Consider the following 20,567-nt stretch of genomic DNA (forward strand, 5'->3'; position numbering starts at 1 on the left):
ATTCAAGAGAAAAATGTATGAGTCAGAAATCATTAAATCTGGCTCTAGATTTAAATGATAATATAAAGTGACACGATCAAGTATGTATATTTATTAATTTATAGGAAATAATTTAAAAGCAAATTCAAAATATAATAAGGCTGAGTTAGAGTGACAAAAAATAACTTGTTTTAAGATAATGAAACACGTACAGAGCTGTAATGAGTATATTCTTTCATTATAGATAGACAGTGTATCATAAAAGTAATATGATTACAATATTCTCATACAAGAGATATATAATATAGAATATGCTTGTACAAGGGAAAAAGGAAACGCATGCAAGCGCACGCATTATATATTTCTCTTTGTAGCATCAGGCTTTATGTTATCTATTTGATGTTGCATCCGTAAGTAGAGTTCTGCAGATCAGATGTAAATGGAGAAAATTATAAAAATTTTTATTTTTATTTTAGATAAAAATTATCAAAAAAAAAATATAAAAAAGATTATTATATATAAACATTTTATTTGCATTAGTTGTACAAGTGAGCGGAATTACTTTGATAAATTATGCATTACACAATCTCCATGTGTATTTCCTAATTAAAAATAATTGGCATAATCTTCTTATCTAGAATTATTATAATAAAATATTACACGGCCGTCTAATGTGAAGAAATTCAATCATCATTATTATTATTATTATTATTATTATTGAGATTGTTCGTAACATGCGATATTGCGGTCCTTCTCTAAACGAAATCCACTCCTCCTTTCACTTAATGATAAAGTATTATATCTTGGCTGGAAGTTGGATGCAATTTTCTTCGCGTGCAACGTAACGCGATGCGGAACGTGCGCTCGTGTGATATTTTCTCGTGTAGATTTCGCATTCCGATTAAATCATTCGAAATGCACCGAGGGAGAAAAGAGGATCGAATGCATCGCGCGGGAGGATATACGGGAAATATGAGGATTTAACAGTTATCGGTGCCGGATAAAAATCGCGGTGCACCGTTCAACGCCAAAGCTTCGCCGCGGCGTGGCGAGAAAAAATGCCCGATTTGCGTGACACGTGTGTACGGGGAACAAACGAAGAAAATGTACGAGTACGAAGGCGAGAGTGGGGGAGGGGAGCGGAGGCGGCGGAGAGAATAGAGGCGAGCAAGAGCGGCGGAATGAAAGGGGATCCCGGAGCGCGGGTGGTAGACCTTTGCTCAAAAAGCTCCCATTGTCGTCGGTGCGCCGTTCGTGACGTTTCGCAGGTATTTTCGTTTCCGACGTGAAACGGCGGTCGGCGCGCGTGAGTGCTCGTTATTTCTGGAGGTTCTCTCCCTCGCACGAATTTGTTTTATGCCAACGTGAGATGGCACACACAGGGTGCCGCGACTGCCGCGGTAGAGTGCAAGGTAAGTGCGCTAAAATTGCGCGCACTCAACCTTCCCCTTTCTTTTTTCTCTCCTCCTCTCGCGGAAAACGGCCGCGGTCCGGGATTTCTTCCGCCCGACCCGACATCCGGAGACGCGCAGGTAGTCTTGCGTAAAATCAGCGCTCCTCCGAAGGTAATTGGTTTCTGTCGAAAGTTCTTATTCCATTCCCGAGCTTTCTTACCTTCGCCTCGTCTCGGACAGGTACCGGTGCGACGTACAGTGGTGCTTAAGCCGAAGGGGCTCCGCTTCAAAGATTTTACACGATATCGGATAGAATCCGCCTGCAGAATCAGTATTGATTGAAATCGGAATTATTGAAACGCGTTTATAATATAATATCTTTGAATCGTATCAATTACTGATTCTGTTTTACGTATATAAATAAATAATATAATTAAATTATATAAATATATATTTTTTGAAAAAAAAATGCATATATATTCTTTTGATATCATGTGTAAATAAATAAAAAGTCTTTTATTTTTAAGTATTAAATTAAACAAATATTTTCTGATAATTTGTCCTCGATATTTATAAATATTATTCATAAATTCGTGATTTTTAGAAGAAAGGTAAAAAATTACACAATTTCCTAAACTATAAAGTAACTGAACTGAAAATACCAAATATATTATTATTTTTCCCAGTATGTTTGAACATAGTAATTTTATTGTCATGATATTAATTAAATAATAATATAAATAATTATTTAATTAATACCTACTAATTAATATCTATTTTGCATCTCTTCATGTATTCTAGTTTAGCGTTCTTTTTCAGCGAAAATACTTAAGCACCACTGCGCGATATTTCTTATAACGGTAAACATAATCGATGTCGCGGAATAAGTTGAAGCGACATCGAGATACCGTCGCAAATAACTGCAACCGATTGCTTTTTTGTAAAGAGCACCGCATAACGCGCAGCAGCCAACAAGATTATTTCTTTAATAAGAAAACTCGTAGGAGGAATGCAGGGCTAGAGGAATAAAAGCGACGACGAAAAAAAAAAAAAAAGAAGAAGAGATTATATTTCTTGTGTATAAATTCGAGAGGATTAAAAAGTTTTGATGTAAACTATCGGTAAAGGAATTTATTTAGAGCGAGCACAATTTACGATTTAATGATTGCGCCTTAATGAAATGGATCACCTTCGTCAAACGATTATTACTATAGTTTTTCAAGTAGCCATTTTAGGGAAATGTTTCCTTTTAGATATTTTCTCTCTCTTATAATAAATAAAATATTCGAAATGAACGAAATGATTTATTCGTTATAATTTATTAAAGGACTGTTTAAGTGGAGGAAAAAATGCAGTTTTCCCGATTAAATCGAGATAATTAATTAAAGGAACGTATTCTCGTTATATCGGTCGCACGCGATGCGGCTTTCCGGTTCTCGCACTGCGATGCAACGCTCTAATCAACGTAGAGTTTGCGTTGAAGCTTTAAGTAAGATTGCAGCAAGCTAAGAATTCCGCGCTAGAGAGCGAAAGAAAGAGAGGAAGGGAGAAAGAGAGAATATTGCTGCGGCGCAACGATACTAAGCTTTATGCGCAAAGACCCGATTGCTTGTTGTTAGTGATGAAGGGTCGGTCTGGAAACTTCTTAACGGGGAGGTTACCTAACGTTCTGTACTAAGGATCCTGTCCAAGTACATTAACCCGGGGAATGGTCGCGTAGAGTGTAATTTACACCCCGGCGATTCACAATCGAGGGAGCGCTTTCGTCTTTCGGCTCGAAATCACCGGAATTAGCATTCGAGTCTCGCTTTTCACTTGGCTCAAGAATTGCTTCGCTTTCAGCAAAGAATTTTATTATATACGCCCGTTTACTCCGAGAGAAAGCGAGTTCAGATTTTATTACACAAAGATGTCACAAATATCTATAGTTTTCCGTCTCACCGTGTAAATTATTATTTACGATAGAAAATTTGTTTAAATTATATTGAAAGAAATTTTAATAGCATTTCTCCCCAGAATATTGGAAATCGTTGCGAAAGCTTTTAATGTATTTACACGAGAAAATTTGAAATACCATGAAATTTTGAGATTGCATAAAATTATTAGTATTTACTCTGAGAGAATAAAATCAATTTTCGAAAATTGTGTCGATCGTTATCCGGCCATCTTTTTCGTTTCTATTATTTGCAGAAACGGAAAAAGATGTGAGAAAAACTTTTGTAGAATAAATTTAGCATTTTCATACAATTATTAATTGTTCGTAACGTTATACGTTAACAATCGACAACTCGTCGAGTTATCTGTGATTTTATAATTTTTTGAATTTTTATTGCTGAGAGCCTTTTCTTGTTTGCGGAAACGCTATTGTCCGAAACTTTTGCGCAGTTTTTTAATGAGTTTTCAACGGAAAGTGTTATGTACCGTTTTTAGGTCTGATGCAAAGTATCGGAAGCGTAATCTAGATTGTATCCTGGATTGCCGATTCCCGCTATTGGATTCATTGTCCCGCGGGGCTTTTTTTGCGCGCTATTTCACGAACGCACTCGACCGTATGAAAGCGTAGTATCGGAACGAGGGGTTTGATTGAGGGGAGGGGGGAGGGGGCGAGGGGGGGGGGCGGGCGGGAGAAGCTTTAATTGAGCGATTCGACCGCGTAATTTAGAGATTAAAAACACATCGGAGGAGCGGGAAATGTTGCACGCGAGCGAGCTGCATGCTCGCGTGCATTAAAATCTCGGGGGCTGGTAATTCTTCAACGTCGAAATGAACCTCGGCGAATTAAACTGACGTAAATCGGCGCAACACGCTCGAGGGCGGCAAGAGTGGTAGTAGGTGGCGTACGTGCTATATAATACGCTGGCACGAACCGACAAGCTGCATCTATGCCTCGCGTTTATCCGACGATACTGCTTTTACACGCCAGCGTTATGCGCGATACACGAGTTACCTTGTATTCCTTCTGACATTATTCGGTATTTTATGCTGGCATTAATCGCGTACGGATGTACGATTTACGCGAAAGCGTATCTCTTTCGAATCGTGAAGTACTGAGGAAACAAACAAGGTGTCCGAGAAGAAAGATGAGAGTGTTTTATCGTTTTCGAAACTTGAGCAAAATTCTTTTGATGTCAAATATTTAAATTGACCGATAATACTTTAGGGCGTTTTTAAATTCACCCTATGTCAAACTTGTCAAGTATGCGTCTTCTCGTGCTTTTGAGAGAGAAACGAAGATTGTTTTATATTTAAAAAATTTTACAACTTAATGCCAAGTTTAATATTAGCTTTGAAATGTTAAAGTCAAATTTGAAGGGTATGATGGAAGAGCGTTTCTGTTTTCGTTCCATCATTTCGAAATATTCTTTATGCAATTGACACTGCATGTCATTTTGGCATCGAGCGCAAAAGCGACATAAATAACAACGATCGGACAAATTTACTTTGAATAATGAATATACGTCTTTCGTTTATCGTATTTTCTTCTCATCATTTTCTTCGCGATGTACTTTTCTTACCGGATGACGCAAATTGACACGTAACGCTTTTCCTCTCTTTTCGTAGTTTTTCCTCTTTTTCCCTTGTTGGATCGCTTCGTTTCAGGAAACACGGTACCACTGGGTTACTTATCAAAGTTAACTGATGAAATACTTGTTTCGCGTTAAGCAGAACTGACAGGAAATGCTTCACCCCTTTCATCGTGTTCGCAACATCTGACGCGGGTAAAATATTGTTCGCGAATTGACGTTAACAAGAGCAGAAAAAAAGAGCAACACGTATCTCTAAACTCGCTGTCGCGCATTGTATACGTTGGATTACACGTGCGATAATGAAATATCGATACGATATCGAGAATATCGGCGCGCACAGATCACTGAAGTTTAATAATCAATGAGGAGGGGGGAAGGGAAAGAGAGGGAACGACGGGATAAGCCATCTAAAATAACTTTCGGTAACTATTATCGTCGTATTCGCGATATTAGAACGGAAAGAGATATGGAAAGAGATAAATTTGCAGAGAGTCGCGCGTTTCTCGCGCCCGGCAAACAAGGCGAGCGAAATACACGTGCAACGAGGACTAATGGGGGATTATTTCGGTGTTATTTAAGCGCTCGGTTCGATCGATCGATAAGAATTCCTCTCGTTGGTTCGGCGCGAGAGTTCTCCCCTCCCGCCCCCCCGCAAACTGCAATAACGCGTACATACACGGTCGTCATTGCGGAAATCAAGATGCGAGGCCACGTGTGTATTGCGCACCGTTGGCAGATCAAAGCTTTCATTCAGCTCTCTTCCTCAGCGACGATGACGGGAGCAACGAGGAGGGCCTTTGAAAGGCCCGCGTAAGCTTTTATTACTCGTGTCGGTCCAACTCCGACGCGATGGTGTGCTTCACTGCCGCGTACGGGCTGCTCGACAGGATACTACTCTCGAATGATTTATTTCGCCGTTCGAAAAATGCCGAACGAGACGCGAACAGTTTTCCGGATGCGATCGATCGAAAGAAAGAGAGAAAGAGAAGGAGGAGGTCGGGAGAGGAGAGACCTTTCGACTCCTCTCTTTTTCTCTTTTAAAAATTAGGTAGATCCTGATTAAATTAATCTTGCCTCGGGTTAATTAACGAGATATATTTAATGCGCTATAACTTTGAGATAACTTTAAGAAGAAAAGCGTAGCGTTTTCAATTAAGTTGCGCGTTTGAGGCATGAGGCTCTTGCGCGAGAGAAGGCTTTTCCTTCTCTCGAAAATATCGGTGGCCCTGGATATTTTAATTAAAAATATGGAAATTTCAAGCCTCTAGGAATTTGTCATTAAAACGCTGATCGGAACGCCTGCTTCTTCTTTTTTTTTTCCTTTTTTTTTTGCTCTTTTCGTGCGTTACCATCTCGAAAAAGACGCTTTTTCAGATCACGTAAAATTTTGATTCCTCGTCCTATCGAGAACCTTTCATTTCGCCGCGTTGAAAGCTATCAATTTTTATATCTCGTTCATATCTCGCTATTTCGCGTATCGAAAAACGTCGTTCAGTTTTTCTATTACCCTTGCGGTAAAAGCTGCAAGCCGGCCTATAAAAATCAAACGTTGCTGCGGCGATTTCGCGCCGTCAGATTAACGCGCACGCATTTCCATCCATCGCGTTCATCTCCGCCTTTCGCAATCCGAACGAATTATTTAACCGTCGACGAAATTCCTGTACATATTGCACGACCGTCATCGTTCATCAAGCACATTTAATTGTTGCATTTTCTTCGCATTTTTTTCGCTCCATTTATTACACAAATGAGGAATTTTATTTAAATAATTTGTTTAAAAAAAAAAATTCAAACCTCGTAATATTACATCGTCTAACGGTCTCAATTGAATGCAATAATGACGAAAATACGATATCATGATGTGTGGCTTGTGAAAATGAAACCATTGAAATACAAAGGGGTAATTGTATATGTATTTGAAATTTGCGATGATCGTGATTTCGTAATTAATTACAGTCTTGTTCGTCGACCTCATTAGTTGCTCAATAGGATCCGCGAAAGAGTTTCGTATCCTTTTTTTTTTATTTTTTTTTTTTAATGAAAAACGCGCGAGCTGTCCGAATACTGAAGCCTTTATATTGATTTAACAGAGTATGCACGGCAGCGGTCGAGGCGATTCGAGGGAAATTGCAGTAGTGCGCTTCACGCTGTTTGCGAATTGCATCTGACGTTCGCCCATGCTAGTCGTGAAAACATATGCACACGCACACATGACAAGTATAGACTCAATGAAACAATGATTGACTGTAAATATTTGAATCGACTCTGAATCTGTAATAAAACACGGATTTTGTTTTTTCTTTGTTTGCACACCTCTATACCTATTAAATAAAAAACTGGGAATTGAATGCTCACACTGTGACACATAGCGGTCCTGTCCAATTATATTTCTGTCACTCTGATTATTGTTACCGCATAATTATGCGCTGTTATTGTTTAAATATGCTATTATTTAAATTTACATATTGCAACTTGAAGATTTAAAAATTTTTTATTTACCATAAAAATTACGTGTACAAATACCGATTTACGAGTGAGAAAGAATAATGAAATGAATAAAACATGTGAAGCGAAAGTATATTTTTTTTTTATTAAAAAGAGTTCACTTGAATAATTTAGCTATACCGTCGATCGCGCCAAAATTAATTAAACTTAATTAATTGCTGAGAAGAAAAAGACGAGAAAGGTCTAACGACTTTACCCATAGATACCGACGCACAATACGGCCGTTTGTTTTGCCTAGTAGAATAGAGCGACGACAACAACCTATTCGCCACATATGGCGAACAATATTGAACTGCAATAAAGCGCTTTCAATACCTTTATTTATTAAGGAAAAAAATTTGCAATTTTTCATGATTTGTTCATAAATTTGAAAATTCCTCGCCAAATTCTAACTAAACCAAAATTTATTATCGATTAACAAAATATCTAAAAAGAAAATATTTGTATTTCAATAACGTTTTATAAATTTTATTTATGAATTTTGTGACATTTTTACCTTAATTATATTAAATTTGTCGAGGTGTGAAACATTTATTTCTGAAAATTGTATCCAATAAAATAAATAAATGACCGACCGTTTATTTTTTATTTATATAATTTTGTTATAAATATATAATGCAATAAATCAGTTTTAAATAAAGACATAAATAGATCTCTTATCGCGATACTCTAAATATATGCATACACACCCACACAAATGTGATGCAAACTATATATATATATATATATATATATATATATATATATATATATATGTAAACGATATGTTTGCATAGTTTGAAAATTAAACTGCGATGCAAACACTGCTGATACAAACGCTGTATTCCCATCTTGTTTGTCGTCCGGGGTTGACCTTGCACTGTTTGCCGATTGAATTCGGAAGTATCTCCGTTCATCCGTCAGAATCAAAGGGCGTTATTATTCCCGGTCGAGAGAGGGATTATTAAGGTTTTCCAATTCAATTAAGATCGCGAGCGGACGAGCGAGCGAATTAATTAGCTCCGGACGATAGCAACGGTGATCCAGCCGATCGAAGCCTCACGCATCGTGAATAAACATGCCTGAAATCCTCGTCGTCGCCGCCGCTGCCGCTTTCCCGACCGCCCCGAGCCCGCTTTCCGTAACATTGCGCAGACCTGTTGCTGGGTATATCGCGTAATGTCGTGCCGCATGCACCGCGCCGATAACACGGTCTATTTTGGTTCGCGTCTTGAGGCCAGGAAGGCCTCGTAAAACGCCGAGCGGCGAGCAACATGGCTTCTAAAATTGGCGCGATTGCCGTTTCCGACGAAGACTGGATTAAAGAGAACGTTAATTAACGCCAATTAAGATGTAAATGAAATTTTTATTTCGCCCCATCTCGAGGAAATAGAGAAGAACCGGGAAGAATTGTCTCCCTTTTTTTCTCTTCCGTTCTCGCTGAAATGAAATGTTTTTTTTTTATTTTTTGTAATATTTTAAGTTTCCTCCATACGTGATTTTTCTTTGAATTTTTAGTCTTGTGGATTTTGAGTCTTCTCTCTGACAGAAAGATTTAGGAGATTTTAACATGGAACGTGATTACTTATGCAGCGGAGCTTGATATATGTATGTTCGCTGTCGTGAGTCGGAGATATCTCAGCCTGACATTCTTTTTCGCGAAACAGTTTTATTCACTTCTGTTTTATAGCGCGAGAATCTCTCTGACGTATGTCTTTAAAAATCTTTTAAAAGAGTCGCGATATCTTCAATCTCGGAAATAATTACATTGAAAATTCTGTAGCACGTCTCGCTCGTATTCAATTTCAATGACAGACTTTTTCATCAATATGATATTGATATCTTTTTAACGAGAAAAATCTCTACTTTAAAATTCAAATAAAAAGTAAACTATAAAATAAAAACCATTAATCTATAATATATTTAAAAATGTTTAGTATGCGAAATAATTAAATTTGAAAAAAAGACTCTCCTTCTCTATCAGAGAATTTTTTTAAAAATTGTAAAGAAATCAGTTGTCAAAAATGTGAAAACAATAATATAATTAAATAATATAATAATATAATTAGTTTCAATGAAATAATAAATAGGAAAATAATAAATTATCAGTGTAAACTTTCATATAGTTTTCCTTTATAAGTTTTCGATATAAAGTTTTTCCAGAGTTTGTGCAGCAACTTTTCGACTATCTGCACGATTTTGTTTTGACGTCGAAATATGGGGCATCTGTTCGGCACGTGTTTTAATGTTCGAAATGTGACATGTGTGTTATGGACACCCCGGATACCTGACTTCTTTCGTCGTACGGAATATTAAACGATGTATATGGAGTCAACCATACCGGACGATAAGCAACGAACGTTTGCTACTGCAGTTCATCAGAGATCTTGGCACAATAAACATCGCGTCGTCTTCTTTCAAAACTTGCAAACTGCACGAACCATGAATCACGACGTCTTATAAACTGATCCTCCTCTCCTGTTTCCCGTACGCACCGGAAATAAGCTCCCAGCGCGATGTCGGTGAACGTTATATGCCGTTTCATTGTCGACAGCATCGACTTCCGAATCCCGTAGAATCGACAAAGATACGAATTTCGTGGAAAATTTATCCGTGAATTCAGTTCATTATTCGTTTCTCGCATGAATGGCTCTCTCTTTTTCCTCAAGTTAAAATAAACCTTTCATTCAAAAGGAACCTTCTCGTTTCACAGAGACAAAGCAAGAAAGGAATAATAAACAAATGAAATTGCTAATAATAATATCAGCGAATAATATTGTAGCTGAGTAGTTAAACATTGTAGAGAATAGTTTATTAAAAATTTGATGAATTCTTTGAATTATTATTTCAATTTTACGATAATTAATTTCGTTAATCTGTATGTCGGTTTATATTGCTTTTAATAACACGAATTTATGAGAAAAATTATAAACTTGAGTAAATTTAAATTAAAATTAGTAATAATGACGTATGATTTTTTTCAAAAAATTATCTAGCCCGTTTTTATTATTTCTAAAAAATTAATTCGATATTGCGATTTTTAGATTTTTATTAATATAAATAGAATATTAATATACATGGTGTCCCGAAACTTATAATCAATCTTTCAAAGACAGATTCCTGAGATCATCTGAAGACGATTTTTCCTCAACGAAAATGTCGAGGCACTAATAATTTTCGAATTATAAGTGATTGGAAATAAGGGGTTTTTCGTAAACTAAGTTTTAAGTAGAAATAAAATATTAACAAAACCACATTCTTCAATTAATTTTAAATAGAGTTTACTTTAGTTAAATTTTAATTTAAGGCTTAATTGCAAAGATATATGACGACAAAAATTGGGAACATGCAAAAAATGATGGCCTTCATCGACATTTTCGCTGAGGAAAAATCGTTTCCAAATGATCCCAGGAATCTGTCTTTGAAAGATTAATTATGAGTTTTGGGACACCCTGTATAAATAAAAATCACACACACATATATATATAGCTATACTCAATTATATGCCGCCCTCCTTTATAAAACATATTAATCGGTTCATAATTTCAAGTCTATTTTTATTATCTTTCAATTTGATACAAATTAATCGAATACAAATTAAGAGGATTATCTGCCAATTTCCATTTAACGATATGTTTCGAATACCTTTTTAATCTCGATATTATTATTAATTCAAATTTCGCCGCATTATTATTAATTTGAATCTCAATATTACATCCAACTCTTGTCATTTGGACTCTTGTCCCGCGCTTTAACACTATTTCATGCCATATTCCTATCGGGAGATGTACTTTTAAATTGTATTTGCTCTCTCGCTGATTGAAATGAAAGCCCACGGCTTGTTTCGCGCAACCAGCGTGAAAACGTATTACCGCTGCTGATATATTATTCACGGCATTTACGCTCATCAAAAGTAAATACGGAATAATAAATTAATATCAAATCGTATGTCGTCTCATTGCTTGCAAATAACGCTTTGTAATGATCCGTGAATGGAACGCATTAGTATTTTCAGTCCGCGATGTAAAGGATACTATCGAACGATCAAGAAAAAAAACCTTCGAATCCCTTCAAGTGCTTTCTAGAGATATTACATCGATATTGTTACCAAGAAGAAGATATTTGTAAACAGAAATATTCGATGAAAAGAAATGCCTCAAAGTAATTCTTCGTATTTCTCGCTGTAGTTCATTAAAATAAGAATCAATTGTTATGAATATTTAATACCTATAGAGTTAATACTTCGTAGAGATTTAATACCTCGGCACGTTATTTTAATATATGTTTAATATATTTAATAATTGTGCAACTTATACATATATGTGTATATTCTTGACAAAAATAAATATTGGAAACGTGTCAATTTCTGTTAATAATTCAATTTTTTATAAAATTAAAATATCAATCTTTCAGAGAAATAATTAATCTTTTCCTGAGAGGAAGAAGATGTGATATATGAATTATTTAAAGTAATACTGTAAAATCGTTTCGCATTAAATTTATACGTGTAATTTATGGAAAATCGGTTAGGCGAAAAATATTCCGTGAAATCATGTCAGGTAGCTTCAGAATTAATAGATTCGTAATTTCCTTTGCGGATTGCTTCATAAAATGAGAAAGAAAGAGAGAGAGAGAGAGAGAGAAAGAGAATGACATCGCGGTGCTCAAAGATATAAGTTTGATTATCAAGATATTAATTTATATCGGAGGAATATATCTCTCGGCGAGAGAGAGACTTCCGCAGAGAGAGAGAGCTGCCGTTCCAATTTGTATTAATAACGTTTTCGAATGCAGGCAAATGAGCGTAAGATGCGCGGAAGTCGGTGAAGGAGATCTCCTCGGCGTCGGCGTCGTCGTCATCGTTGTCGTCCTTTATACAAGCGGCGAACTGCAACGTAGAGGCGCATCTCCTTCCTTACTCCAGTTTCTCGTGCATCCTACGCAATGCTATTAAGCTTTGGGCGAAGAGAGCACTTTCGTCTTAGCTAACTGCAATTTAATTTTAATTATGGTCGAGAGAGAAGTCGGGCTTCCCGCTATAATATCCAGCTCTTAGGTAACGCGAGATACGTACATGGAGGAGCGCCGTGAAATTTTTATCTCATCGAAATGCGCAATAAATCCCGCGATAAAAATCCGCAATGGTCGCGCCTTCGCGGAACGACTTATAGCAATAAAGCGGAGAATGGCGAAATATTCAAGGCGAGATGTCGCGTAGTGTTTGAAAGATTTTTACGAATTAAGGTGTCGACGTGAAAGAAAGCGTGTGTCGAAGAAGGTTGCGTATAATACATATAATTATAATTTTATGTAATATTATTAATATTTTTGTATGTGTATATATGTGTATACGCACACAATACAATGTAATATGTAATAATATGGGTGTAGCGTAGAAAAGTATATTGGAATCTTCTTTGAAAACTGCAGACGTTGCTTTTCATTTAATATTACATCTTACCAAGAATATTTTGAGTACAGTTATTATATGCAATATACGTGCAATTTCTCTTCCTCTATTTCTCTCTCTTTTTGTCTTTCGCACACATTCTTTCAACTGTGAAAGTAAATGTTTTAGAATCATCCATGCTGTGTAAGGTCATCGTCATTACGTCTTCAAAAGAAATTCGGGACACGATCGAAGATGCAAGCAGAATATTCTTGGCAATTTTCTTTCTCTTTTTTACTCTTTCTCTCCACATGTGAATATTATATTTTGATAACAATGCTAGAAGTTGGAGAACGAAATAAATGGAGGAGAGAGAGGAGCTTGTCAACTTTCATCCATTAACTTTCTCGCAAATGTCCTCCTCTCTCTCTCTCTCTCTCTCTTTCTCTCTCTCTTCATTAATTTCACTTTGCGCGCTTCAGCGTCAAAGTTCGAAAATTTACGCAGTTGAAATTTTCTCTCATCTATGCGCGTGTAAAGTTGGAATCGCCACCTGCAAAATTACTTCGTCGACACAGCAGCGGAACGAACGATCGGCCCCAGCTATTTCGACCAACTATAAGAGGTCAGCACTTTGCTCGTTTGCATTTTGTCGGCGACGTTATACTATTCATGCATACTTCCGATAATAGATAACTGTCGAAAATGCTTGTCTGATCGATTTCGATTGAAAATACGATGCTTTTATTCGGAATTATGATAACGATTCCGTCTCCAAAAGCATGCAACGGAAATAAATGTAATAACGTCAAAAGCGGAAGCTAATTATTCCATGGTGTTCTCTCTTTCTCTCTCTCTTTTTTTTTTCTTTCTCTCTCAAACGCTTAATTAGGCTACGGAAATATCGGAGTTGCGCGTATAAATGAACGTTACAAGAGATAGCTCGGACGATTGGAAAAGTTTCCCAACTTTTTTTTGAAGCTATCTCGCCGGCCGCTAATCAACTTCCTTTAACTTGCTTTAAGCCGACCGTCGTCTCGTCCCCTCCCTCCTTCATCTTCTTATAAAAGAGGATATTTTTAATGGAAAAGTATCGATTGAATGGTTTGAGATTCGCAAAAGGGAAATATCCTATAAAAATATTTACGATATAAAATTTAATGTTTGTTTTTTTTTTAATGTAACGCAAACAGAAAGACATCACACGATATTTAAATATCATAAGTGATACCTTGTAAAATGTGGCAGTGCAAAAAGACGAATCCCGAATATCATATCACGTGCATTCGTGAGCGAATAGTTATTCGATCGATTTGGGCAAAGTTTAAGCGTACGTTTCCGCTGATTCTGTTACAGACATGGCCATCTTCCTCTTTAACGGGTTTCTCTTATTGGGCTTTATCGTGGCTTCAGTACCGAATGTTCTGGTGTTGGGTTCACCAGATGCCATGCAAATTATGGATCAGGATCCACTCGTGAAAAAGTGTCGCTATCACAGGGATTTTTCGTTGCTGGAGGCGCGATGCTCGAATCTGGGATGGCAAGAAATCGCCTTAAATCTGAGGACAGACATAGAGGTAAGGTGTTGTTCAAAAATATCAACATAAATGCATAAATTGTCTACATTTGTTCTTATTTTAAATTAAATTGCAATAAAAAATAGATATATATTTTTTCTGTTATAAAAGAATATTTTCTCTGTATGCATCTTTATCTTATGCTATCTGCAATTCATGTAAAATAGAAATTAATAAAAGAATTCACAACAAGTTTTTTAAGGACCAATTCCTTCATTTACATTGCAACTTTATTAAGAGAAATTTCTATTTATATTAAAAATAATCTTCCTATATAAGTCTTTACGTATTTATTATTTATTATATATTTTATATAATTATTAGATCTTGTATTTGCCATCGAAAACGCGCCTATAAAATGAGAGAGAAATTGACAGTTAAATGAACATTATGTGTAAATTCTCTTACGCTCTCGTTTCCGCTCAAAAGATAAATCTGCCAGACTTAGTTGCACGAAGGATGCACACAAGACTGGCTACGAGACGGATTGATGTCCCAACGGGTTAACGCGTGCGCTGTCTTGTACCGTGCACTTTCTACATAATAGCATTACAGAAGTTTCGCTTTATCAACGTCGGCGATAAAATGCATACTTATTGGTATTCTCTCCCCCTCTCTTTATTTTTCTCTCGCTTTCTCTCTCTCTCCTTCTCTCTCGGACGCTCTTGTCAACTATTATTTACTTTTACGGTACACCCGTTTGACATCAATAAATTGTATGCGGCTCATGATTTTATGTAATATTAAGAGCAATAATGAATCTATCTTTATATGTCTGCGTATCGATTATCTATTCATTATTTCACAAAATATATGAATTATTAATTATTCTCTCTCTACCTGTCGAGTATTGTAAATTTTTGTAATTGAATCTCAAATTAAAATTTGATACACGTTACAGCAAGAGACATTAATTATGTATGTTATTAAATTCGACACACGAGACTATTGTATTGACATCTATATACATTTTTTTATGAAAAGGAGTTTAAATTCTTTTACGATTTCGCGAAATACATTTTCGAGTCACTTGTTATTTCTTTTTTAACCGCTTGTCCAATACAATCTCGTGTGTAAATCCGGTACGTTTGCAGCTATACCTTGGTACTTTGGTAAACTTGCGCCGCGAGGAATCCCAGGCAAAACTCCAGACACGCTGAATCCGGAGATTGGGTTGTCCAGGGTCACGAGGATAGATGCGTTCCGCAATACACTTGAGAAATTTTAACCGCGCGAAGATATTGTCAATGCTCCAGTGCATTTGATCTTGTATTCCGGATGTCCCAAATGGAATCCGAAAGCAACGAGTTGTCATCGTAAATTGTTTCCACACAGTTATCTGTTTTTTAACAAAATAAATAATTTTTCTCAAGTAAAACTTTATAAATGCCATTTAGAGATAACGAAATCGTAATTTCCATTCTTGTTTTAGCGAATAAATTATTTATCGTTTTAAAACTTTTTTAATTTAATGAATAATAATGTTTATCTACATTAATTTTTTTTTTAGTCAACGTGTGACGATTTTGTAAAAATTTTGTGAATAAAAATTTGGCAATATGTTAGAAATTCGCAAAAATTCGAAGCGTTTATATAGTATAAAATCACATCGTTATTATAATTGACAATAATATACTTGTGAGGATTATGTGTAAATTTACGGTGCAATATATCAAGAATTATACATAGACGTATATATGAATTTGCGCGGACAGAGAACTGTTTATGCATTCAATTGACAAAGTTGACTTGTACGCAGAGAATATATAGTAGTAGACACATTCGCAGAAACATCAGACATACTAATTTCGGAGTTTGGTCTATTTCAACTAAGATCAACAGAATATTTTATCATTTATCTTACAAGAATTATCATATAGACTATTTGTATTTTAAAAAGCAAACTACGAAAACTCGAAATGTTTAATTTATATAGTATGATTAAAATTGTTAATTTGACAAATTAAATATTTGTCGAACAAATATAATTAGTATTTTTCTCTCGATTAACTTCACAATCGATTATTTTAGATTATTTTAAAAATTTTTTATTTACAAATTTAAACAGTTTTCTTTATTAAATTAATATCAATAAAAGGATATTAAAATATTTATTTTTTTCATTGCGTATCGAAAGGGTAGATATTGTGTCGAAGAAACCATTTTCCATCGTGTTAATATCTCGCATCCTTGCATTATTGAGTTAGCTGGGCCATTAATTCTTCTCTGATCAGCTAATCTGACAAGTGCATCTTTACGGAAACAAAGATTTTATTGATAAACGTTGACCTATATCCCTTTTCAGTAGAATTACCATTTTTCATTCCGAAACATTTTTACTAACAGAAATCTGATGAATAGCATATCAATCTTTTTGTCTGAATAACGCACTGTGTGCCTGTAGAAATAAAAGTTAGCATTATCCGATATTATTTATTTCTCTCATAGTAATGTAATATTATCGAACTATATAATTTATTTTTCAAGTCATAAATTAATGTGTCACAAAAATTCTATTCTATTTATTATTAATAATCTTTCGAAAACACACATGACTATTTTATCTGTCCACATATATGCATGTTCTAATATTCCTGATATTCCTTCTTTGTGTTTAGGTGTTGGATGCTAGCGGGAATCGAGTGAGGGAACTGACAAACAACGACTTGACTCCTTACAAGAGTCTAGCTTTCATCTATCTACGGGACAATTTCATTCAAAACATCGAGGAAGCAGCCTTCGCTAATCAGCTTTATCTGCAGGTGTTGGATCTCACGCAGAATGGTTTGGACAATCTACCTACGGGTCTCTTTCAATTACCGTATCTCCGCACGCTCTATCTCAGCCGCAATAAGCTCACCGATTCGATATTCAACGTAGAGGTCACCTCACCCCTCAAGATACTACATTTAGACAAGAACAAATTCACCAGAATTCCGAATTTAGGCGTTCAGCCGAATATCAATTATCTCAACATGTCCAATAATATCATCACTTCGATCAGCGCTGAAGATTTGGCGCCATTCTGCTCGCTGGAGACCCTCGATTTATCGAAAAATGTGATCAAATTCAATACTGGCGGTTGCGAATGTCAAATGTTCAACGCTTGGGTGAAACTACGGGAGATCAAGATCAAGCCTAAGTTCTACAATTGCATCAATTCGACCGAAGATTGCGCCAATGCGCAATTCAGCAATCGGACGTACGAGCTGTACAACGAATGCAAATCCGTCATACAGGAAAAGGTGGAGACCGAGAAGGCTCGATCAACATGGATACTGGTGGTCTCATGCGTCTCCGCGTTCCTCTTGGTAATCTTCGTGGTGCTGTTTTGCGTGCACAAACGGAATCGCAGGCGACGCAGGGAGCAACAGAAGGAGCAGCAACAGTTAACGGCGAACAACGCCAACACCGAGCTGCTCAATAGTAATCTGAAAGCCGATAATTCGTGAAATAATCGCCAGAAGAACATATAGCCGTAGAACCATGCAATGGCTCCTTTACATCAATGATGAGAGTGGAATTCTACGCATTCCCGAAGGGAATGAAAGTTTTGATGTATTCACTTTGAGAAATAAACAACGTTTAAAATATTCAAGAAAAAAACTGTTGGTGTTTATTAAGAGTTTAATCGATGGATTTACAGAGAATTTAAATCGGATATATCTGCGGTTACGTGCCTAAGTTTGTATCTGATCATTAATACACATCGCGATGTTCAATAAACATAAGATTATATAACTCGAATGCTCCTGGCGCGATGCCATTTTGAAAAATATTACAAGTTTTTGAGAAAAAATGAGATATATTATTATATAGCTTCTTAAAAACGCGAACGACGCGAAACAGAAGCGTTATCATCCAGAAGCCAGAACAAAGATACCGAACAAAATATGTTGGAATGATACTTATTGTTAGAGATTACTTAAGATTTTGAAAAGGGAAACAGCTTTATCGAAAGTACTCGTGAAGCTCCGTGGAGTTATACTTGTAGGATATAAACGCGTTAACTTATAAAATGTGTAAATGTTCTATATTGTGTTCACATATATATAAATATAATATATATATATATATATATATATATATATATATATATATATATATATATATAATGGTTAGGTTGATATTTACATATAAAATCTATGAATGTGCGGCGGATTTTCAAGAAACTCTGTGTGTTTGAACGAATATTATCTCGCTATATTCTCTTCGCGACGATATGTAGGAAATCTTAATGTTGATTTCTTCGACGTCAGTCGAATGAATCTCGAAGCCAATCGCTCAATGTCGTCGCGTGCTTTTTGTCGATGTAATAGCGTGCATTTACTGTACGGTTTATACGGTACTTAAGCAGAATTTTTTCCAACGGAAGATTTTGCGACGCCAAAGTGAATTTCTTTATATCCAAGTGATGATTTTATTTACTTTCTGTCGAAAAACTCTTGCAATATTTTGCGAATGTTTTTTATTTATTTCCAATCAAGTTTAAATAGTTGTATGTATGTATGTATTTATTAATAGCTCTAATCGAAACTTTGTGTATTTATTTGTAAAGATAATGTATACTCACATTGTAATAACAAACTTATGCGCTTATTTCCTCGAGCTATGATCTGTCTCTTTTCGACACATTTCTATTTCTAAAATATTTTCGTTATATGAATATGTATATTATTGTATAAATTGCTACATATACATATTTAGAGGATAAATAATTAAGTTAGATATATATATGTGTGCGAAAAGTTCTTTTCAGTATGTAAAAGAATATTATCAAATTATATTTTAAACCTTGTCACCGTATTTTGTTTAGTTCCTGATACTTATATTTATTTCATACGGGTATAAGAAATTGTTTGATTTCATCGTAATATCGTAAGGCGAATAGAATATAATCGTACTATCGAAATGATTAAATATAAACTTACATATATACATATATATAAAACGCGCGCATTTTATGATATGTCAAAAAAACTTTTATACTAATTTCCACGTTACCTTTTTTAATATGTAATATGAGAAATCTTTATATGTACAAAAATATTAATAAAACTTGGGGATCCATAATAAATCGTCTTCAAACAAGATTAACAATTTCTACATCTTTTATCTAACAGAAAAGTGTTCAAGAGGAAGAAACTTTTTTTACACAAATATTTCTCTGAATTTATAAAATTATTTAATATAAAAATAAAAATGAGGTAATAAGAGTTTAATACAGAAAATTAAAATCTTCGTAAAAAATACTGTACTTACAAATTTCAAAATCTCTTCCTTGGGATAGGCTTTTTAGTCAAGATTTCCTCCACAAATATTAAAAGCATATACTATTTTAATTTTTTTATTCGATCTTAAAGATTTATAAGATAATGTAATGTATACACTTCGAAATACATTATCTGTACAGTCATACAGAAGAGAGTAAATATAAAAAACGCATTTTCATCACCAGAACATTTTTATTGATGAATTTTGTTCTAAAAGAGATGAACATTGAAAATATCAATTAATTTATAATTTATAATTAATAATTTACGCGAAAGTGCAATTTTATCATTTCGATAAGATATAGGATTCTTAAATTTTAAAACAGATTCTTTTTTTTTTTTAATTCTATGTACAAATATTTAGCTTATTTAATATGTTCTTGCAAATGTAGAATCTATCCAAACAATGTAATCTGTCTATTTTGTTTGATACTCTGTCTCTATCAAAAGATTTATTCTAACTTAATGTTTTCCTAAACATAGCTGCTATCGTGAAAAAGAATGATTATACATTTGTACGGTTAATTTTTATAATTTTTATTATTAGTATATAAATGATATAAAGCTGAATACAATTGAGAAAAATCACTTTGAATGCGCAGGCGGACACGCGACTGTAAGAACAAATATATGTTTCTTGTATTTTCTATGAATCTTATTTCGGTAGAAAAATCAACCGCGCATCAGTAGCAGCCGGTGCGCAGTCCGATGCACAATTTTACGAAGAACCTGTTCGTTTAGCACTTAGCTGCGACATTCGAGTTAAATATCACTCAACCAGAAAATGGAAATAACATTCAATCGAATGTTAGTTAAGCGTTTTCTTCGTATTAGTATGAGATGACGAAACTGTTTATCCAACTGATAGTTATCATATATTGCTTACCCACAATTTTTCATACTGTCATAAAAAAAAAGCTAAGAAAAAAAAGAAAAACGAATAC

General features: G+C 35.1%; 1 protein-coding gene across 6 annotated transcripts in view; it reads left to right on the forward strand.

The window, feature by feature from the left end:
* The window catches only part of LOC105256567 (insulin-like growth factor-binding protein complex acid labile subunit), a 91,843-nt gene extending 73,455 nt beyond the window's left edge, over positions 1–18,388 (forward strand). For 5 of the 6 annotated variants that reach the window (XM_025408964.1, XM_025408966.1, XM_025408963.1 and 2 more), the window contains 2 exons: positions 14,130–14,350; positions 16,969–18,388. In XM_025408964.1, coding sequence (XP_025264749.1) covers positions 14,130–14,350; positions 16,969–17,802 — 1,055 coding nt within the window. In that variant the 3' untranslated portion in view covers positions 17,803–18,388. Of the gene's footprint in view, positions 1–12,632; positions 12,663–14,129; positions 14,351–16,968 lie in introns of those variants that run through there. The other variant, XM_025408967.1, reaches the window with a different exon arrangement.
* The last annotated feature ends 2,179 nt before the right edge of the window (positions 18,389–20,567 follow it).

Source organism: Camponotus floridanus, unplaced genomic scaffold (genome assembly GCF_003227725.1).
Source record: "Camponotus floridanus strain SB8 unplaced genomic scaffold, Cflo_v7.5 scaffold24, whole genome shotgun sequence".
Taxonomy (NCBI): domain Eukaryota; kingdom Metazoa; phylum Arthropoda; class Insecta; order Hymenoptera; family Formicidae; genus Camponotus; species Camponotus floridanus.